The following is a 24,156-nucleotide window of genomic DNA, read 5'->3' on the forward strand; positions in this document are numbered from 1 at the left end:
AACAAAAGCTGAACGTTTATGTATCACACGTTGCCACGGTAGTTGATTTACAAATTAATCGGACAGAATGACATTATATTTCAGTAATATAGGCTCTTGGTCCATTGTACAGCACAATGCAAATATAAATAGTACGCATGTGCTGGATGTAGCATAAAGATTGAAATACAGGGTCACTTAGTTGTAGTACTGGGTTTAATTCTCAGTTTTAATGACCCGTGAAGGTCTCGAGGTTGAAAAGGCCTTCAGCAACCCATGCTTGCTATAAAAGGCGACTGTGCTTGTCGACTAACGGGACTGGGTGGTCAGACTCACTGACTTGGTTGGGACATGTCATCGGTTCCCAGTTGCGCAGATCGATGCTCATGTTATTGATCACTGGATTGTCTGGTCCAGACTCGATTATTTACACGACAGCCGCCATATAGCTGAAATATTGCGGAGTGCGGCGTAAAACTAAACTCACTCTCAGTTTTAATACAGCGGGGAGGGTTGTGGTTAGTGTTTGTATGTAATGCTATTATGTAATTCATGCTGTTACAGGTAATTAAACGCACAAAGGTTTCGAGGGTGGATTTGGGTGGTTGTGGGGCTCGTCTCAAACATAGTTTAGACCAACAGAGTGGCAGTAAAGGCAGAGACGTTGATCGTGGTGTGTAGTTGTGTGGCGGTCAGTTTTCACTGGTAGTCTAAAGCTGTTACAGCGGAACATGATTATAAATCACCGTTAATATGGTAGGAGGTCACATGACAAGTCGTGCTGAACATGCAAAGATTTAAATTGTGAATAAACGTTACATTTAGATGAAAAATCAAATGAGGAACGCCAAATTGAGAGAAACAGTCATAAAATCGCTGCTTGAAGATCGATATAAATGTTTTAATGCAGTTTCTTGCGCGATCCATACAGACCCAAAATCATACTGAAAGAGGATTTGTCTTACGTGTAAAGCCCAGGTAGATTTATTATAATCATTAAGAGACTTGAGCATGTGGTAGGTCGGATAAGGAATCCTAGGGCTGCTACATCAGCCTGCACCAGTACATTATTTAATTTGGGGAATAAAGGCATAACCATTACTTGTTATAGAGAAACTTCAATTGTACTATGGGCTACTGGGCCTAAATTGCTTAATAAAACCTGTCTGTCGGTATTGCATTGACAGTCTGCCACACCCTCAAGCAGCATGCTATTGTTGGTATACTTGCTGACTTTGAGAACAGTCTTACAGAACGTAATATGTACAATTTCAATATGTCTGCAGTAAGTGGTTCCCCAAATCTCTGATAACACAGAGTAGGCGTAATATTGGAGTCAAATATCTTAAAAATCTCTTTGTGATTAACACATTCAACGTGTTTCGGGGTAATTATAGAAAAACAGCTTTACTTGTTTGAGCTACAGCTCAGGTTTGGGCTTTATGACAGATTTAGGAATGGACACAAGATAATATCAACAGCTTCTGTTTGTTCACCATTTGAGGCTTTGTTCATACTGACTTACATTCTTCTACCTGTACAGAGTTGTAATATTATTACTCTTTAAGCAGTAAAGTCGTGTCCGATACGTTTGACATATCATCAGTAAATAATAGAGAATACATCAGGAATATGAGTTGATATAAGGACACCTCTTCTTCCGCCAACAAAGGAGCAAGTTTGTTTATGACTATCATAAAATTCTGCAGACTCAAAGTGCATCCTAGCTGGCACCGACGTAACATTTGAAATAGGGTGAACCCTAAACCAGTTCCTACACAAGCACACATTGTAGAATACATTTTGATAAATTTAAGAAATGTTCCCTTTACATGCTTTTCTACGAAACTCTCGGAAAGTAATTTATGGTTAATAGAAAAGTCTACAAGAGACAAAAGAACCTTCCATTTGTCTCTGACAGATATTTCGTGCCCATAGCTTGAAGGATGAAAATATGATATATTGTTGAATAATCAGCTTGTGCCTGTAATTGCATCATTGTTATGCATATGACACCAGTGTTTCAACCTATTATCAGCTAGTGAGGTTAGAATATTGCACAAGGAGTTGATCCATGAAGTTACTCTGTAGTTATATGGATCTGTTTATCATCAGGTTTATACAAAGGACATATGATGCTTTTCAAAAAAGGTTTAGGGAAATTTGAACTATCATATAATTTGTTCAACAACGTGGTTAATATAGGTGACATTATAGTTCTTAATAGCTTTGAAGAAGTCCCCAACTAATCTATCGGAAAGGAGCCTCAAAGATGCGTTCAGTCTGTTCAGCACATCATATCACTTTTCGGTATAGAGACAAAGTGTTCTTGCTGAAGGGTCAGTAGCATCTGTCCAGCGCGGCATCCACATGTATGGAATCCAGGCTGCCTTGGAGGGGTAGTACTTCTCAAACACCTGTCTGTAGTAGAACGCTTCCTTCGTCCTGGGTGTGTTGAAGGGGAAGAGGGATGCTGACTGTTCCAGCTGCTCATCACTAACCTGAAACAGTTTCAGTTGCAGCAATTTATTCATGACAACGGTACCACATGCCTAGGATGAGTCTTATTTAGTATTTCCATGTTTTGGGTGTTTGGTTCTTTTCAAATCACAGAGTACCCGAACAGTAGTAGTTTCTGACAGAAGTAACCTCTGACACTAGTACCCTCTGAGAGTCGTAGCCTCTGACAGTAGTAGCTTCAGACAGTAGTGGTAGTACCCTTTGAAAGTACTTGCCTCAGGCAGTAGTAGCCTCTGACATGTCTAGCTCAGTCTGTCTTTATATTCAACATTTCAGGTCACGATGAGCTACGTGAGTATGATTTGTCAGAGCCGATTGTGAACTAAGGTCTGGCGGTCATTTCTCCCTGAGGATGTGATGACGTCAATGATACAGTGATCCATTAACCATTGTCGTAGTCCCGAAGGTTCATTCCAACGTGTTCGTATTCATCTCCAGGAACGGACTGCTAGATTTTAATAATGGTCCTTCGTAGAGAACAGTTGGTTCACAGCTTCGCATCATTGGATGGCAGTGTCATCATCTTCGTATATTGTTCATGTCAAATGTGTCTATAGATCATGCCCATTCTCTGTACAACTCTGACTGTTCACCTTCAGCCTAGACACTGGACCTTGTCACGGTGTAATGTTCAACACAAATACATTTTGAGAGAATCGTAAACACATAGCCACAGCTTATAATATGACATTAAGATACAAGAACAATATTTTGTCGTTAGTCATTATAAAGCTCTAACCTTCATGATTCATCTAAATGGATGACCACGTCTCATAACGTCAGGATACGAATGACCCTGTAAGGATTCAAGCACTATTTCAGATTATATGAGTTTGTTCTTCACTCTGTTTCTGGTTCCCGCTTACCTGCTCACCGCAGAAATCTTGTACGACCTCAAACAGTGGTCTCTTGACAGGCGATACTCCATCACTGAATGCTTCCTTAGGCCTCCACAGGATGTCTTTGGGCAGGAGGTTCATGCCATCAAAGGCGGACCGGAGGAGGTATTTCTCCATCCCTTTCCTGGGGACGCGGTCCTCAGCAGGGAGGGACAGGTAGTAGCTGGTGAACTGATGGTCAAGGAAGGGGACCCGGAGCTCGAGACTAGATGAGAGCAAACGGTGTGTAAGACTGACATAGATATTTGTTGCAGCAGATGTTAACGATTGCAAGAGCGTGCTAATCACGTTAGTCTTGAGAACTTCATAAACTGCTTCTGGAAAATTATTAATGTTGGGATGCTATGACACAAGATGAACAGTACCAAACAGCCTGAATATTTAGTTCTTCAGTGGTGATACAAGTCAATCTATTTTCTTAATGTGTGAAAAGTATTTACATTTTACGATATTGAACCCACTGTGATTGTCCAAGTAATCGCAATATCACTTTTTTTACATTGAATTCACCGATTTTAGTTTAGGATGCTAGGGTACTGGTGGCGATGAGTTTTGGAGACATAGTGCAATATTCATCCTGAATTTCAGTGTCGATAGAGCTGTTTGGAACGTAGTAGTATAATTTTTAATGTCCGAATTTCATACATCCGTAAAGCATTTATCTACACGACACTCAATTGAATGCAGGTCACAGTCAGTCCTTTAGACTTAACTCTCGCTGTAGGGTTACCATGAGTTGGAAATGCTGGTGACTGTGAACACCTTGTCAACAGTCCCATTCATCTAGTCTCATGTACTCACCCCAGAGGTCATGAAATCTCTCTGCTCCCACTCCTGGTTCTGCTAATTAATTACAGATGGATGGGGGACACACCAGGGAGTCTGAGGACTCTGCTCCCAGTCCTGGTTCTGCTAATTAATTACAGATGGATGGGGGACACACCAGAGAGTCTGAGGACTCTGCTCCCAGTCCTGGTTCTGCTAATTAATTACAGATGGATGGGGGACACACCAGAGAGTCTGAGGACTCTGCTCCCAGTCCTGGTTCTGCTAATTAATTACAGATGGATGGAGGACACACCAGGGAGTCTGAGGACTCTGCTCCCAGTCCTGGTTCTGCTAATTAATTACAGATGGATGGGGGACACACCAGGGAGTCTGAGGACTCTGCACCCAATCCTGATTCTGGTTATTCTGGTGATGCCCAGAGATTCCGAAGTCTCTCTTCACACAATTTTGGTTCTGTTTATTCTGTACAAATTGACGCATCCCATAGATTCTGAAGTGTTTGACCCATACTGGCTCTGTTTATTAACTACAAATGGATGGGTGAAGCCCAGAGATCCCAAAGTCTCTCTTCACCCAATTTTGTTCTGCTTACTAACAACAAATAGATAGAGAACACACCGGAGATCATGAAGTATCTCTGCTTCTGTTTATTAACTACAAATGGACACAACTCACCCCAGAGATCCTCAAGTGTCTCTGCCCCCAGGTTCTGCTTATTAACTACGACAGGGTGGGGGTCACCTCATGGATCTTGGTGTCTCTGTGCACCCAATCCCTATCGGATTTATCACGTACGATGGGTTGGGGTGGCACCCCAAATCATGCGTTAACTCACCCCCAAGCCGCTGTTGCCCTGTCTGCTCTCAGCACGTCATACACGTGGAGGTCCTTCAGGAGTCTCCGGCTCTCCTCATCAGCAGCTTCAGGTGATGGAGCTTTATGGAAGTAGATGTATCCCTGGGCCAACTCGTCAGACCCCTCGCCGGACAGGATGACAACTGTGTCCGTCTTCTCGCTGATGTACTTACTGAGAAGGTACAAACCTGGAAATAACACCTACCACGTGACATTCCAATTATTTTATGTAGGAGCGTTGATTTAATATAAGGCAGTGATAATAAACTCAAACCTGGAAGGTTAAACTTTATTTCAATTATGATATAATATAATGAAAAGGTAATCCTATCGGATTAGACGTGTGAAACCAGTGAAGTGAGGAAACTAGCCAAGAGATTGGCTTTGTCAACCTGAAAACATCATCACGTGTTATGATCCGGATTAATCCGCTAATATTGGAAGATTCTAATATCAAAATGCTTAAGGATTTTCTGGTTAGCACTTGCATGTATTTCTACATACATATTGAAGATCTGATGGTGGTGATGTCGTATGTCTCAGTGTGACGAATGACTTCATCAATGGCATTGCAGGCTTCTTGGCATGTGAAGGAAATTTCATGATGTTCAGTGTCCAAATGTCTTGCAACCTTCAAGGAAACATGTGAACCCTCAGATATGTTAACAATACTCAAAATATATGTAGAAGGTAAGCAAGGTCAGGTCCTCTAAGGAGCAGCCATACTTTTTGAAACATTCGCATGGCACGGCTTGTCCGTATAACTTGATGAATACCTGTAGCTGTATTGGCTGAGGTGTTTAGCTCCGCCGTAATGATGTGGCTGGTTCAGCATTCGTTCCTTAACCCAGTGGGGAATGGGGAAATGTAAGGCACAAAGGCTCACCTTCCTAGCTGCCATGATATCCGTTTGCACTCCATGAGAGCATAGAAGGTTTTTGTAAGATAAGATAATGCCCTAACACTCACCTTCCTGGCTGCTATGATATCTGTACTCCCCTCCATGCCAACGGAGAAGGTCTGGATGGGGTAGGACAGTTTCTGTTCCTTGGCATTCTTAACCATCAACGCCGTTACCAGGCTCGAGTCGAGACCACCTTAGGAATGACACAACCAGAAAGTTGCATTCTTTCACCTACCCAGCAAAAGTGCAGTTTCACTGAGGGATATGCTAGAAATTTCCCTTTCCGTGTAGTTTCAGGTTGTCCCTCGTAATTATTTTAATACACTTATTTACTGCAAACAATATGGGAACGTTTCCATTGTTTTATATTGGGTACACAGCCTCGTATATCCAGAGAAAACTAATTAAGGGACGAACGGCTTAATATTCTGGGGTTGGGATTGGTGTGGGGTGGTTTGCAGCTTTCTGGAAACTACATTTTTTTCAAGCAGCTCTGTTTGACCCTAGCGTGTGAACGCAATAACAAAACTATGGATTTTAGCCCGATAGGTAACCACCATTCTTGCACATTTTGCAGGCCAGCTCACCCGACAAAAGACAACCGATCCTTCTGTCGGCCATTAGTCGTTTTTTGACTGCCGCGTCTAACAGTACCCGAATGTTCTTTGACACGTCACTTCCTGTAAAAACAAGATTCTATTTGGAATACAAGACTATGTTACTGTATGCAACATAAGTATTCTGTGCCATTGTTTAAAGATTATACCAGTGGGGCTAATTCTAACTGAATATAAGCAAACCACAACAGTAAGAATTGCGTGGAGCTTCCATGTACGATTAAAGAGTCCGAGACAATATTTACCAATCCTAAAGACTTGACTAAATGGATCGAGTAATTCGTCTTCAATATTTATCTTTATTTTCCGGGTAGAATTCTGTCTTAAAAATATAATCGCCTGGCTTTGCTAAATCAATCAGCCAGCGGACTCATATTCAGTTTGGTTATGTTATTATGTATACGTCAATAAAGGCAAAGTACTGCATGATCCCAGTTTGGACATCTATGTGGTTCGCTGAAAACAAGTCGACCAAGTCATTTCACCAATATAAAACTGAAACTCCCAACTTATGGTAAAACAACTTTGAACAAATTTATGCCAACATATGCGTCCAAAACGCATAAAAAATGACAATGGGCGCAACTAAATGTATTTCAGAAAACAGCCCAAATACTGTAAAATGCCAGTCGTGTAAAGTTATCACTTTGCTAGTTGCGCATTAGCTGATTTATGATACCATTTGCAGTTTGATAACTGAAACGGTTTAAGTAATGATAATGATACACAATACTGTAACAATATTGATGATAATATCCAAGTATTTGGGGCCCACATTTTGTTGTCCAGGAGTATGAGTCCAAGTGACCCTCAAATACAGAATAGAGGTATATCCCTCATACATTTGCATGTAACAGATTTTGCAAAAGTTAAATATGTTTTACTTAATTATTGACGGTCAAATATATCCTCTTTTTATACTGTAACTAATATTAAGTTGGAAATTAGTTACAACGGTACTTTTCAGAATGGAGCGTGAATCGTTTTGTAGACTACACAGAGTTTTCACTAACGTGACCATCGCCTACTACAAGCACGCACGTGAGACACCTACCAATTGAGTCTGGAGGGACGGGTGTTTTGTACAGGGGGGTGTCACCAATAAAGTGAAACTGTTTCACTTCCCGGAACGTGGCTCGTCCGTTGTTGTCGAGGTCGTACTGCTCCACTGTACCGGGGGCAACTGGTACGATGTCAGCTGGCTTGTCGCTTACTCCAATTAAACCTATAAATATTATAATCACAATCAGAATACTCAGTAATGCAGATCCAGATTTGGATGAATGTACAGCCAGTACAGGTCACCGATACATTGCTGACGCAAGCAAGTGTTGGTGTGCTTCTTCACGTGAAACAACGTATACAGAGATTATTACACGAGCAAGCGTTTCGTAGGACTTATATGAAACGGGTTTGAAATTTTGTATTGCCAGCGAGAGCGAGGGCAATACACACTTTTGCAGCAGTTCCGTATAAGTTGCGAGTGTAATAATTTCTTTACGGTTTAATTTATTATATTCATGTACACTTGTCCAGTAAAACACGGCAAACAAGTGTGCCAGCCCTCTTTATTGGCGTCACATTCAACTGTTTAATGACGTCACAGACGACGAAATACAGAAACAATTTTTGCTATGCAAAAGTGACATGTGGACATGTGATATGATAATTATTATATGACATTAGTTGTGTTTCAACAGACAACGTATATTTGTAGGTCATTGTGAAGCCATACATACGAACATTTTGCGTGTTTTTCCTGGTTAAATGTTTTTGGTTTATGGGTTTTTTTCATTTGATCACATTTATACGAGACCCGGGAAAATCTAGTTTAGAGTTGGCAACCAATGCTTGTAGTAAGAGGCGACTGACGGGACGACTATGGTCAGGCTCGCTGTTATAGCATCTCGATTGCTTAGATGAATACTCATTATGTTGATCACTGGACAGTTTGTTTCAGGTTCGATCATTTTCGACGGCCGTCATTTAGCTGGACACTTTCAAACAAATAAGCACACCTTTAATACTTTTGATACTGAAATTAGAATACGAGATTGTAAAATCTTACCTTTAGCCTCTGAGCACACAGCTAGGAAGCCACTGTCTGTGACAAGCTTGAAATATGAGCGAACTCCAAACGTATCTCGACCAATGAAAACTTTCCTGTTGGCTGTGTCGAAAAGACAGAAGGCGAACACCCCATCCAGGTGGGCGGGAAAATCAAAACCATATTTGGCATATAGGTGAATGATTGGTTCTCCATCGCAGTCTGTGGTCAGGTGAAATCCATGCTGATTGGCTACCTTTTGGAAGATAAGTGTATTTGAAATTGCATCACAATCCTTTGCATACCATCGTGACGTCACCATTTATCCTAACGCCACAATGAAACGACTAACCTCACTACCCCTAAAACCTTTACATACTTGCAAACATAACACGTTCTGAGAATGATATTGGACACCAAACAGAATTGTTTATTTAGACAAAGGATAAAAAGATATCTAAAAATTTAAATTAATTGAAAAGAAAATATTTCGATGTAGGTGATTAAGTAGTATAGGGAATAGGGGTTTTGGCTCACTTTCAAGAAATGTCTCTACAAAGCCTTATTTACTAAATAAGGCTTTGGTTGGGCCATTAGCTCTTGCTACTATTACCCCTACTACAAAAAGGTTGGGTGTCTATGAAACAGTTTACCGTGTATTGGTTGGAGGTAACACTGTGCCGTACGGTACGATCAATAATTCTTCTCTTACAAACCCCCTACCCGGCCCACCCCTCAAGTAGTACAAGTTAGGTTCGTCGGCTTTCATATCCACTTTATCTATGTTGTAAGTTTTGACTGACCATATAGGATCGGTGGCCCGCTTACGGCTATCGCCCTCGTGTTCCCCCGGCTGGTATAGATACCTCACTAGGGCCCTATCTGGTATCTGTTTCTCCTTCCCACGCAATGGAGCGGCTGACTCTGCAACTATTGATTTTAGTTTGATAGCGTCTGCCGGTTTCTTACCGGTGAGACGGGTGACTTCATGGTTGATTGCCGACACCACCTTGGGTAACCTCGTGACCCATTCAGTCGATCGTTTTCCAGGGGTGGCCATCTCCCTAGCATACTGATGGCCGAACAAGCGCTCAGCCAAAGTCCTATTAAATCTCTCAACTATGGCTTGGCTGCGATGGGCTCCGGCTGTGCCACGCCTGACCTTTGTATTGTGTTTGGCTAGCAGTTGTGACACGGCACCCATGAACTCCCGTCCGGGGTCAACTTGCAGCTCTGTTGGCCACGTCAGCGGGCTGCGTTTGTATATGCGTTCGAATCCTCTGGCTACCTGGGCCGAATCTTTCGTGGTCAAGGGTTCGGCTTCCTTGTAACGACTGGCTACGTCCACTACGGTTAAGGCATACTTGTACCTCTTGTCGTGGGGTAGGAACAGTAGGTCTGCCTGGTGAACGCTATTAGGTATGTTAATACCGAACCTCCTTCTAGGCACGTAGCGTGGTGCCGGCAAATAGATCTGCCACAGGGCTTGTTTTTCAAGCCACGCTTTGGCTTCCTCCGGGGGTACTCGCGCTATTTTAGCTAGCTTATCTACTGCGCTAGCTCCTTTCCAGTACCCACGCGGGCTGTAGTAAATAGCCTCAAATTTTTTCATGTCCATACGCGTATGTGTTTATCCCATCAATAGCTATCCAACGTTTCGTGTCCATAGGCGACAGGGACGTCTTGTTTATAGTCAGTCCGTATATCTTATGTCCATCACTTCTAAGTGTGTTCATTTTATGCCTAAAGGTACGGGTCTTGAACAGGGCTTCCTTGAATCTGGCGTGTTTGATGTGTTGTTTCACCACATACTTCTTAACCCCCTTAGCCTTCCGGATCTCACTATTGTCGGCTTTCAGTATGGAGTACATCTTAGGTCTCAAACCTATGTACTCGGCTATGGGCGTGCCAGCACACTCGTCCTTCATCTTACCTAGGACCTTTTTATTTACCGTACTGTGTATGGCATGGGTCTTAGGGTAGTCGCTGGTGTCGTATAAATCGAGGTGTTTTTTCATGTCCTCGTACACGTCCTCGGTTCGAATCTCCATCAGCAGGGAATCCGTGTCAGTGTACAGCACTTCACACCTGTCACCGTACTGTTTCTTGAGCTCGTTGTAGTAAAAGTCGTACATCAGGTGTTTGGATAAATCGAGGATGCTCATCCCCACGTAAACAGGCCGGTTGAATTTTATGTGGCTTTTCTTCATGTGTAGGGCAACCAAGTTGTCTGTGAATATCTTACTACGGTTGAATGCCGGACTGGCTATCAATCTCCTGAGCTTGTCTTCCTCACTCGACCGAACCAGCTTCACGGTCACGCGTTTCCTCAGGTTCTCCATAGTCTTACCAAACACCGAGTTGTTCATGAGCTTGTATAGATTTTTCTCAAAATCACTGGTGGCTTTTTTTCGTAGGTCTGTGTTCATTCTGATGTAGGGCTCCATCCATGGGCTCTGGTCGAACATGAGCACCCTGTGTATTTTGGTCAGCCTCATACCCAACGACAGGTACAGCTGTAGGTTGCGATAGTGAACGATGTACTTGGTCTTATTCATTAAGTTAGGAACGAGTTTTTCAACGTCTGTCACACGCCCACCTGACAAGTTATGTTGGTACTCAGACATCCAGTCTGGGTTAACCCTCATACGTTCGGGGGCCAGGGGGTAGCTGTTGTGCGATGTGTGTAATTCCTTGGGGTACTCTAAGTCAACCTCGAGAATATACCCTTTGTTCGAATCTGGTGCAACCCCCATAACATCAACGTGGGGTACCCATTCGAATCCCCCTGTAGGTAGATACTGGCTCATGGCCCAGCCGTACAGGTTGTTTGCGTCGAGGTAGAGAATGTGATTGGTTGGTTTGTTAGGATCGTAACCTTTCACGTATTGATTATTTGCTTTCGCGTATCGTTTGAATGCCATGGAAATCCCACCTCGCAAGCCTTTCTCAATGAATAGGTGCATGTCGTAATCTGTGAGCAATTCCAAATTAACTCCGGTCTTTTTAAGCAAGGCGTCCCACGACAGACCTGGGCTGGTGTAATACCATGCGGGGTCGAGTTTATACTGCTTGAAACACGTCCGCCTAAACGTCTCAAACCCGTCGTCTAACAGCAGTACATCTGTCCTCAAGTACAGGTCGTCATAATCACCCAGGTTCTTACAACCCAGTTTATTCCATACGTTAGTCGAGTGCGAGTAATCATCTCGTGAGACGGACGCCTCATTCAGCTTGCTATAAAAGCAGTCAATAGGGGGTAGTCTGGTCTCGGTGAACTTGGCCCAACTATCCATGTACTCATAGGGGTACACACCCTTCCTCATAAGCAGGGGTCTAGTCTCGGCGTCTGTGTATCGATCGGTGATAGGGAAGGTATTGTTGGCCTTGACCAGACTGTCGAGTGACGACAGGAGGAACTGAAACGAGTCAATGAACCTAAGTCCGTTTAAGCTGAAGGAGATGTATCTCTCCATGTTGTTGGGGATGCACGTTATATTACCATCGATTTTCGCGATGGCCTGCATGATCAAGTGTGAGTCGTACCCTCTCAAGTTGTGAAAGACAACGGGGATGTTTATTGTCTTAGGGTTGATTTTAAGCTTGAGGTTGCACGCGTTGTGAGCGGCGCCTCTATACTTACCAGTTATGTGACAGTGATCTCTCACCGAATCACCGTTAAGTGGTGATTCACACACGTGACAGTTAGTGCTACTAGCGTGGGCTAGCCTGTCGACTCGGGTCAGACGCATGGGAGCGATTTTATACAATGCATTCCTAATAATTTTTTCTTCCTCCTGCAAACACTTTAGAAACCTTTCAGCCGCGTCAGGCCCCCTATACACTACCGGAGCTTTCGTTTCCCCGTCACAACGGACGACAATGTATCCAAACGAACAGGCTTTATGCTCTTGTGTCTTGTGGGTGAAGCTACCACTGGGAGCCTCGCCGGCGGCACCACTGGGGGGTGTGGGGGTATCCCCCACAACTAAGGCTTCGAAGTCGGCGTATATGATATAAGGCACAGACATTTGGTTCTTGTGGTTACAGAATTTTAGGATATTATCACCTTCCTTAGGCATGTCGACTCGTATGGCCGTCTGCCCCACACCTTGACAATCATCCCGGTGGGATTCTAATAAATCAGCTCGGGTGAAGCCATGTAGACATCGTTCACAGAAGTGGGTCTTTCCTTTGTATGCTGATTGGTCATACAACAGCCTGCTAAAGTGTTTTATCCATGTGTAGTCATACTTGCCACCTCGCTGGATCATGAATATATTGATAACTTGGCGATCCTTCACCGGGCTGACCCTGTGTACTATTGTTGTGTTACCTTCGTGCCCAAAAACATTTATAGCCAGATTATTCTGTTTTTCTACTTTAGTGATCTGGGATATGGGGGTGGGTTCATCTATACCATCCCAATTGAGCCCATCATCTTGGGGATAGCTAGAAAGCCTATCTGAATTAGCGCCAGCTGGAAATAAGGCTGACCTGATAGCTAACCTCAGGCAATCGTTTCCTCTATTCTTAACGTTTACTATGGCATGTTTGTTCCTATAGTAGGGAGGCAAGGCTAGGTATGACCCGCCTCTGAACGGCACGTAGTTAGCTATGTCTAGATAGACATTATCGATTTTATCTACAACCCACCCGGACCCCAAGTGTGTGTAGCGTTCTAGGTATTCTCGTATCTGCTGAAAACTGGTATCGATTGATGCGTCAATGGTCTCTGTATGTGTGACGACCTCTTGTTGACCTCGGAAGTAAGGCTGAACATACTCAGTGGTACTCCCAACCTGCTTATCGAGCGACATTTTCACTGTGATCTGAAACTTGATACTTCCTAAGTTATTTAGTTCCTGGTTGACCTTATCAGCTATCAGAGGCTTGATATCTATAATGTCTATATTTCTATCAACGTGCATGCGCCAACCTCTCAAATAGTTGCCTACAGCGCGCTCAGTGCGCACGAACTGTAGGTCAATAGCTCTATTCTGTCGTAATAATTCTACAAGCTGTGGTTTTCTCATACGGGAATACCCACCTAAACCCAAATCGTGTGCCTCGGCTTTCAGTTGTTTTACAGTGGGAGGTTTTGCTACGGGGGCATGTGATAACAATGCGGTTAACCCGGCTCTCCCCAGGTTTGAATAACCCGTGTATCCAAGCTGTTTTGCTTGAGCTTTTAATTGTTTTACTGAAGGAGGGACTTCTAAACCTAGTAATCTCAACAATGCTGACTTCCGCATTCGAGAATACCCGATCACACCTCTCTGTTTTGCGACCCTCTTCAGCTCGCGTACAGTAGACATAGTGTTTACACCTAAGAGAACCAATGTCTAATTGCTTCACAGTAAAGGGAGATAACCCTTTCACGCACTGGAGTCTATCTTGAGCAGTCGCCTACGTTCTTTTATGTAGCCTTTTTTATTCTCGTAGATGAGTTGATGTCTGACTACGTTCGCTCCGTGAGCTTTACATAGACAGTAGTGTCCTTTAACCCCGATACCACACACAGAACACGTGTAGTTAGGACTTCCCATATGGAAACAACAGAACCCCTGATTCCTGCATTTCCTACCACTGGCCTCGGTCTTCCCCATAAGTATGTATTCGCATCGGTATGGAGCGGGTCTCATGTTTACTTATATAGGTATTTTAATTTAATTGCTTCGCAACCAACGCAGTAGCTGCTATACCCAACACTATGAAGCCCAGTTCACAATTCATTTGTCCCTTGGATGGTGTGTAGTACTGAGCGAGTGTGGGTTTATTGAGCGGTTCCAATTGTTTACCAGTTAGTAGATAGTATTCTTTCATTGCTTCATCGACATCGTAGAATGTTTTAATGGCATGGTTTTCACGCTTGAGTTGTTCGTTAATAAAATCGATCCTCTGGAGGCGTTTTTTAACGTACTCGTCCTGTGCTCTTTGTAATTTCTCAGTAGCGAGATCGTGTCGCCTCCTTTCTTCCTGTATTTCAGCCGCGTGATCATCTCGTAGTTTCGAGAAGAGGAAATTACTCCCGGAAAATGCCAGGGCATTCACTAACGCCCCACCGACCATCATAGCTATCGTGGCCATCCCTATATTTATTTCATTATATTATCAGGTATTATTCCTTGTTTTACTAGGATGTCTTTTGTGGCCATCGCCATACCAAGGTTCATTATGAGCATACCCATATCCTGCAGGTTGAAATCTAGCTTGATAGTTGGTTGTTTAAGCACCATTTTAGTCAACCGAGCGTACCCTACGGCTAGACTGGCGACCACTGTGGCGTGGTATGCGTCGTTGACGAACGTTTTCCCCTCAGACATTATGTATATGATATAAAATATTAAAATTATAACATGATATGCGGGCCGACGGTGGGGGTACCCCCCACACCCCCAACAGTGGGGGTTACCACCTCAGGTACCACCTCACGTCCCTCACGTGTATATAACCACGAGATAGCCAAGGCAGCAGTTACGCCTACAGCCAACAACAGTCGGGGGTTGGTCACTTTATGTTGGTTACACCACCGTTTTTTACCGGCAGCTACTCTCTTAGGATTCTTCTGTCTGGTTACTGTTGGGGGTACCTCCACTGAAGGGGTCACTTCCCTCACCTCGGGAGGGGTTTCCCTCACTGGTTCCTGTGTCACTTCCGTCACCTCGGGAGCAGCATCCATCTATACTATTATTATTATTCTTTCTCTCAAATTGACAATGTTTTGCCGTGATAATCGCCGCCGTCACTGGAGCCAACAACATACCATATTTGTGGTACAGCCCGCAGCTGATAGAACTCACGGCGTGTTCGATAAAAGGGTCTTTCTCGAGGTCCTCCCACAGGTAAAGTCGGCGCTCTGGTGGAATGGGAAAGAAGTATGACACAATACCGGTGTATATCTGGGTCATAGCCGATCCTATTGTCTTTGTCATTTCTGCTCCGAGCCGGGACTCGTATCTAGCGTACAGCTTATCGATTTCTTCGGCTGACATTTTGTGAATTTTATCCGGAGTGTAGTCTCCAAAGTAATGTTTGGCTTTGCCGCCAACAGCCAACGCCACCAGTTTCTCTCGCTTGTCATCAGTGGGGCCTGCCGGCGGCGTGGGGGAACCCTCCACAGACAATTGTTCGAGCAATTCCTCACACTCCATCTTATAATATAACAAGTAAGATTTAGTTTTAACTATATAATACCCGATGCAGACAAAACACAGAGAAATGAAAGTTAAGTTGCATACAACAAACACTTCAAATATCATAGCTATGCTTAGCATTTGCTTAGCTTTAGCTTAGCTTTGCTTAGCTTTGCTTAGCATACTATATATGCTACTGGTTGGTCGGTCTTTAGCACGAGCTTAGCGTGTTTAGTTTCAGCGAGCTGTTTCTTCACCCGTTCCCGTTCTAATTTGCTCATCACATCGTTCTCTCTCAAACACTCCTCGAACGAATCCCTGTCCTTGCAGTGAAATAAGGCCACCCATCGCGTCTGCTCCCTGAGGTCTTTCAACACCGAGTTGAACTTCTGCGTTAGCACCCAGACGCTGTGATTTGCATGCCGGCCGGAGAAGGCCAGGTACGATAGCATGTCTCTCTTTTTTGTTATCTCGCGATTAGCGCTGCAGTCGTCCAGTATGAACAGCGTCGGTTCCCCTTTAAATTTCTCGTGAAGAGCTTTCAACCAGTCCTGCAGGCGTGTTCCAGGGTCGATTTTGTGTACGTCCTTGTCCGTCATCACCCAAGGTCGCGCGTACGTTTTATTCATGCTCAGAGTAGGGCACATGATAACGATGTTATCGAACACATCCTTGTAGTAACCCTCCAACATATCCAACACGAAAACGGTCTTCCCACAGCCAGTCTGCCCGCACACTATGGCGCAGTGTGGGTCAGTGGGTAGTTGTGGGTACCCCTGGGGGGTGTGGGGTGTTGGGGGGTACCCCCCATCAGTAGATGGCTTGCACAAATCTCCCATTGTCTATATTAAGTTGCGCGTCCATAATAACGTACAGATATAATTTCAACTTACCAGCGGGTTGAGCCTTCTTAGTAATCTGGATGGTTATCCCTTCGCTGCCGTTATCTATACGACGCCCGCTACCGTGCAGTTTATCATCATCCGTGGATCGCATGTCCAACCATAGGGCGTACTTGGTGGTCAGGTATTCACCGATCTGCACGGAGCCGAGGTCCAGGTCCTTTGTTATGTAATCCCCCACTGGTAGCTTTTTTATCTCATCCCACTGCTGGTGTGGTCTCATACCATGACTGAACAGCTGGTTGGGCACGCCCTCGATGGTAACTTCCACCTTTTCAATCTCGGGGTTGAAAAACTTCTCGCTGTCCCTCCGGAATGGATCGTAATACTCCACGGGGACGACCAGGATACCTTTCATCGATCGCGCCGGCACGTTCAGGTTGATATTCCACACAGTGTCGCTCTTATCTCGCACGACTGATCTATGCCTCAGTACGCGATCGTACAGGATAGCCATCTTCCCAGAGTACTGGCTTCGAACCTGCCTGGCCAGCTCCGGGCTAGTGACCATGTCGAACTCCAGAGAGATGTTGTCTATGGCATAACTGGCCTCATCACCGTTCGGCGTACGCACTACTTTGCTATAGTCGTTAAACGTGAGCTCGTATTCGAGCCTATCACCCAGCGCGGCCTGGTAAAACGGTGCGTGTCCCGTGAGCAACTCGAAGTCGAGCGGCACGCAGAATCGATTCCCGTATGCTCGAGCGATGGCCTTTTCACCGTCCGATAGCTTGTCTTGCTGGTCTTGCGTGAAGACGTATCCTATGCGCGCCCGGGTTGATTTGCTGATACCCTGGTACACATCATTGACTCGTTCTCCCTCGCTTTTCCAGAGATCCTTGTAGCAGTGAAACACGTCGCTGTCGTCGATGCTCAGCACCTCGTTACCGCTGATCTTGACGGTCGTTTTCTTGATGATAGCTCGACCCACGTTACGCACTAGCTCGCGTTTGTCGTTGTCGGAGGTCAACGTGATATTGAACGCCAGTCGAACAGTGCCTGGTACAATGAGGTCATTCTCACCAAGGTTTGGAAATCTAACCAGCAGAGTTTGATTCTGGTCTATCTTGCTGGGATTGTTGGTGATGGTCACCGACTGTCGCACGGCTCTGGCACCTAGTGGCTCTCTCAATCTTCTGAAAGGATCTAATTTTCTGCCGTACATTGTTATATAAAAGAAATATATTTTTAATACTAATGGATGAAGACATAGATATGACGGAGATGCCGGGCGCTAGTGCCCAGGCATTCGATGATGAGCAGGAGACCTCATTTACTAGTTCACCATTGAACCAAGAACTCTTGGAAACAACGGTAAATGATTATTACGAAAGTTTAAGAAGAGATAAAAACTACGTTGAACCACAGGGTCGATACCATAAGAATTTTTTTATTGATACAAAGGGTGTTCTACGCCTTAAGTCTGACCCAGGGGTTGACCTCTTTAACAAGAGCAATAAAAAACCACTGGCCTTGTCAACTCTAGCCAGCCGCCATGGTGTTGAATTTATCCGTAAAAATCTAAACATGAATGATTACGGTGGTGCAATACCTAAGGCCGTTAAAGAAGATCTGCAAGCTACCAGATCCCACCTCACCACTAGAGATGAAATGACACCACAGCGTGCTACAGAAGCCTCGGACAGCATAGAAAAACTGTTGAGCACCTACTGGGACAAACCGTTACCGGGGTTTGACTTTCCGGTAAGGGAACTGCGCGGCTTAGACGAAGCCGTGAAACGCGTGCGTGGAGAACTCGTGAACAACATGGGGAAACTGAACGAAATCGACGAGCACATCGCTAGGGAAAAAACCAAACTCAACGAAACTGAAAACGATGATATGAAGCGTCGTATCAATGAACGACTACGTGATTTAGAAGACGAGAGACGTACACGATTGGAAGCCGCTTCCTCGAATCGTGAACAGCTTCGATCCCAGATCAGTCGCATTCGGGAAACAATCGATAGAATACTGAACGAGGATACAACTTTAGCCAACAGGATTCGGATATTGTTCCGGGAGCAAGGGATCACCATCGCCAGTATTCTGACTGCATTGGGTTTCATCATATCAACCCTGGTGGTGTCACTGGTGGGAGGAACCCCTGTGGGGCCTGCCGGCGGCGGGGGAACTCCAAGTGGCGGTGGGGGTGTTAAAGACTGGATAAAAAAACTCGGGGAAGGCCTAGCTAAACTGGCTGGTAAAGCCGCCGAAGCCCTTCCCGGCATCCTGGGTAGCATCGTCTCGTGGTTGTTGGGCGCTCTGGCTAAAACTGCCATGTGGCTCAGTCAAAACATGTGGGCAGCCATCGTCGCCGTGGTGGGTCTGGTGTACGTAGCGGCTAAGAAATCTTTAACCAAATAAGTCCCAAAGTTACCCCACCAACCACCAGGGCCGTTTTACTATCAATATGCTGCTGAGCCTGAATATGAGAGTGTGTGGGGGGTACCTCCACATGAACTTTAGGCTCCGGGGGTGGCGCCACTATACCCGTTTCACGTGGTGGAATGTGGGGGATATAGGGGGGGTTAATATCGGGGTTGATACCCAACTTTTGATCCGCCGTGGCTATGACTATTTTGTTGTTATAACCCACCACTTTTTTTACTCTCAGTTGCATATCACTCGGAGCCATGTACAGCCCCACGCCAAACACGTAATTGACTTTCGATCTGGCGTATTCTAACACGTTTTGGTAACGGTCGATGGCCCGCGGGAGATCAACTGGAGAATTGATAGCATCCTCAACGTTGACACCGAACTGTTTCTGAGCGTCGTAAGCAGTTCCCTTACCGATGATGTTGGAACGCGTCATCGACTGCGCACCCAACAGCGCCCACACGTACGTTCGAATCGAGTCGTTCAACCTGACTACCCCGGCATTAGTAAACCCTTTCGACGTGTCCAGCATGAACATTTTCCACCCGTCTGCGGTTGACTGCTCCACTTTCTGGACTGTGAAAGCAACACCACCTTTAAAATTCATACGATCATCCCTCCATTCATTACTCGACAAAGCAAAATCCTGACGTAGTATATCTCGTTTCAGTAAATCATCACTGACTTCTTTCACTGGTCGCCCCCCATCATAAGGAATACCCAACCCGTGGTTCTGGCCCGGTAAACGCCAATCCGTCTTCGGGTTTATTTCGAATTCATTGCAAATACGTTCGTAGGCCCGTCTATCGTACGGGTTGTTTGTTGCGTCCCACGCTTTGTCCTGTGGGAGGGGGGCGCTGATCTCTTTAAGGATACGTCTGACCTGGTAGTACACGTGGAACTTGAACACAGACTGACTCAGCGGTCCACGCTGAGTGTCGGTCAATGTCACACCACACCCCGTTGTAGCGCACCACACGGCAAAGTTGAATTGATTCTGCCAGAACTGCATAGGGTTGTTGAACCAAGCGTGGACTGCCTTGACGTTAGTCACCGAAAGCTTATACTTATCGAACACATCTAAAAGCTGGGCATTGAAATACAACCCAGGAGCAACCACGATCTTCATGGTGGAGAAATCTACGTCCAGTTTAGGGTAAAACACACCAGGGGAATACATTTTAAAACTATTATATAATGAGCATATATACTCTAACATGTACATAACACTTCCAGGAATAACGAGCGGTGAGGCCGTTCAGCTGACGCACGCGATCGATAACACGTCAGGTCAACTCGAAGTCGCACTCTGCGATATCACCTACCTACCGCAATGGACTAACATCAACGCCAGCAACAATAAGCTGTTCGTCAGTGGGGCTCGCAGTCAGATAACTGACGGCTACTACAGCGTGTGCTCTCTAAACGACGAGGTCTTCAAACCCCTGGGAGCCGAACTCAAGATGAACGACTCAAACGGTACAGTGGTGTTAATCAACAACGGAAGAACCTCCTTGAGGCTCGGCCGACCATTAGCGAGGATACTCGGTATGTCTCCTGACGAGATAAAACCAACAACAACCGTCACAGGCACGAAGTTACCCGATCTAGTACCGTACCGAGAGCTGTACATTCATCTCGATCAGGTGAGCACAACGTACAACATTCAAGGAGGTCACCCTTCCACTATACTGAGAGCAGTGCCGGTGAAAACTGAGAAATACAACGACGGTAGAACTGAGTCGTTTTCACCACGGCAGTATAAGAGATTAACCCAGGGCAACATACCTGAGCTGACAATATCGGTGTTAGATATAAATCATAATCCTGTAAATATAGGATACCTCAGCTTAACGCTTCATATAAAATGACCAGCGCACAAGGACCCGGAGTGAAAAAATGCGTCAATATCGGGATCTCCGACCTCGGAGACACACGCGGTTTCGACGCTCCCGGAGTAGATGGTAAATCGTACGCCTTGCAACTGAAAAACAACATTTACAAACGCGTTGAAATCCCCTCCGGTGGAACCCTAAGTGATATAGTAGATACCACAAGAGCAACAGTCAACACTAAGTACGCCCTTGTCAACACCGGTGATAATAATTGGGTAATATACCCATCGTTCGGGGGTAAACTGTTCGACTTAGACGATGTTGAGAGCACTACCGTCGCCCGAAACAAGCCATATATGCTCGTCTTCACCGAAGATGACAAGTGGGTGTTGTTACCCGATAACAACTGGTTTATCAATATTAGACTCGTCTCTCCCTACGTGTTCACGGATAACAAAGACAACCACCTAAACAAAGTCGTGAACAATGGAACCCTGCTCGGGGCTTACGTCCCAACTCAGAGACGTAGCGTAGTCGTCAGCCCAGTCAACAATATAGCAGCCCACATGCTATCGAGTAAACCGGCCATACAAAACGTGATATTGCAGTTGGTGTCTGAATTCGAAGGCGTGGTCAAGATACTAGAGAGTCTACCGGCAAACTCAACACTGATCATCAAAGTCTACCTAGGGGAACCATCGGTGAATGATGTCGAGATCGTGAAGGGGATCAAACTCGGGTGGGTGAAACGACACCAGTATCAAGTTTGCAACGTTTACGTGCGGGTGGGTGTTGGAGCCGACACCAGTATGGAGGGGGTCAACGTGATCGTGGAAAACAAGATATCACTAACCAAGATCTTCCTGCCTGACAACATACACTTCATGGGTATGAAGTTAACCCCTGAATTATTATCAAAAAACCAGTTGGAAATTATATCGTAATAGTATAATAATGACCAGTCATCACCCCAACACTACGCTTAACGACCTAGGAGATACGGAGGGATTCGATCAGCCTGGTGAGGAAGATGAATTATACATCCTGCAAATCAAAGACAACGTGTACAGACGGGTGCCGTTACCAGATTTAAAAGAGCCCAAATGGCTGATCAACTTAACATTCACCTCACCTTATATCACATTAAATAATGGGGTTGTCTCTAAGATTAAGAACAACGGTATCTGGGCCGGGGATTTCATTCCGGAGAATACATTAGTACACATGCCATCTACTGGTTACGAAAAAAAGGGGTTAAGTGCTTATCCACACAATAAATTAACATTTAGCAGTAATCTTGATAGAATATCCTCCCCTTTCACCCTCATCATAGAAGTCTTCTTTACGGCTTTATTCGATGGAACCCCCCCAATAGTACACCAAATTTTACCCGGGGTGTCAATACGCTGGTCTTACATAAGCCAAGATTGTCGTATTGTTATACAACAGGATACCACGGGTCCTATAAACCACTTAATTGGCCTCCAAGGGGTTTCTATTACAACAGGAAATTCTATTAGCCTCTCACCTATTGCCCTGACTAGTAGTCTAGAACTTGTAGACTTCAAATTCATTGATAGATTTTTAACTGAAACCCAATTAAAATATCTTTCAAAATATACATTATAGGATGGGTCTGTACCCAGTCGTAGAGGAAGTAGCGAAGACGCTGGAAACCGTAGATGGGTTCCGCTTGAGGCAGTTATGTGATGTGAAACGTCAACTAGAACAAGACCGTGACACACGGAAAGCACTATGTAAAAAGTACAATAGAGCTTTCAATATCGTGGACGGGGCTGACACTACCCTTATGGCAACCAGCATGGGACTAGGGGCGGCAGGCGTTGGGTTGTTAGCTACCATCGTGGCCGCACCTATAGTGCTAGGTATTGAAATAACAGCTGGGGTGGCAGGGTTGGCAGGGTTGGCGCTTAAGTTAGTATCACGCAGACTTAATCGTAAGGCATTGAAACACGACGAGATCAGGGTTCTGGCCGAAGCAAAGCTGAACACAGTGAGTGAGCGAATTTCCACGGCACTCTCTGACAGTAAGATCTCAGAAGAGGAGTTTCGTTCAATCCTATCTGAACTCAAAAAATATAACGGAATGAAACAAGATATTCGGTCCAAGTCTCGTAAGTCTGCTATCAGCGAGGACGAGAAAAAAAAAGTACATAGAATAGGTGATACAAAAAGCCCAGCAAGCCTTTATTATGAACACCAAAGAGATCGTAGGCGGTTCACGTTAAACTGTTTCATCGATATAAACGTGACATAGGCACAGACGTTAAGTAGTAGGGGGAACACGAGGGCGATAGCCGTAAGCGGGCCACCGATCCTATATGGTCAGTCAAAACTTACAACATAGATAAAGTGGATATGAAAGCCGACGAACCTAACTTGTACTACTTGAGGGGTGGGCCGGGTAGGGGGTTTGTAAGAGAAGAATTATTGATCGTACCGTACGGCACAGTGTTACCTCCAACCAATACACGGTAAACTGTTTCATAGACACCCAACCTTTTTGTAGTAGGGGTAATAGTAGCAAGAGCTAATGGCCCAACCAAAGCCTTATTTAGTAAATAAGGCTTTGTAGAGACATTTCTTGAAAGTGAGACAAAACCCCTATTCCCTATACTACTGATTACCATGTGTAATGGTAAAACCCCCTTTGTCCCCATCAGATCATGGCGGGCTGCATACAGACCAATGACATAGACGGAAATATAAGTATGATTGCAAATGGCAGCTAACTGATTGAAGCGCACGTACAATATTGATCATTGATCATGACCCAAATAAATACACACATCCACAGCGTGTGTGACCATTTTAACTGCTCGTCACAGGACTCCACTGCGAGCTAGCTTACATGTTTTTAAAATGTTTTCGTCTACATGAGCCTTTGAATAAGTGTAAAGAGATCTTTGAAGGTGCATTCTGATTTCAAAACGTTCTATAGATACCGATTTTCTCGACAAGTGTTTATATATTTCAGCTCTTGAATCAACAAATGGAAAATAATATTGTACCGACATACTGATTTATAGTTGTAGATCTCCCCGTTGTATATCATCCATATGTGAGGATGAGTGTACAATCTCATTGGCTGCATCCCTCTGACGTCATCAACAATGGCCAATCGGTGGAATCCAAGACAACAGTTTGGGAAATGGTTGATGTTTTCAATTCTGAAGGCATCCGGTCCCCGATGTGCGACCTTGTGGAACATTTTACACTGCATGGAGACATCTTCCTCACTACCGAATACGGCCCAGATCCCACACATGG

The 24,156-nt window shown here is 44.8% G+C and overlaps 1 protein-coding gene across 1 annotated transcript; it reads right to left on the minus strand.

The window, feature by feature from the left end:
* Nucleotides 1-859: 859 nt before the first annotated feature.
* On the minus strand, nucleotides 860-24,156 carry LOC137255691 (asparagine synthetase [glutamine-hydrolyzing]-like). The gene is made up of 9 exons (XM_067793179.1): nucleotides 23,906-24,156; nucleotides 8,632-8,866; nucleotides 7,618-7,788; nucleotides 6,534-6,626; nucleotides 6,012-6,139; nucleotides 5,547-5,673; nucleotides 5,023-5,230; nucleotides 3,366-3,603; nucleotides 860-2,480 (listed from the first exon to the last, which is right to left on the minus strand). Exons 1-9 carry the CDS (start codon nucleotides 24,152-24,154, stop codon nucleotides 2,280-2,282), a joined length of 1,650 nt encoding a protein of 549 aa, XP_067649280.1. The 5' UTR covers nucleotides 24,155-24,156; the 3' UTR covers nucleotides 860-2,279.

Source organism: Haliotis asinina, chromosome 11, assembly GCF_037392515.1.
Source record: "Haliotis asinina isolate JCU_RB_2024 chromosome 11, JCU_Hal_asi_v2, whole genome shotgun sequence".
Lineage (NCBI taxonomy): Eukaryota > Metazoa > Mollusca > Gastropoda > Lepetellida > Haliotidae > Haliotis > Haliotis asinina.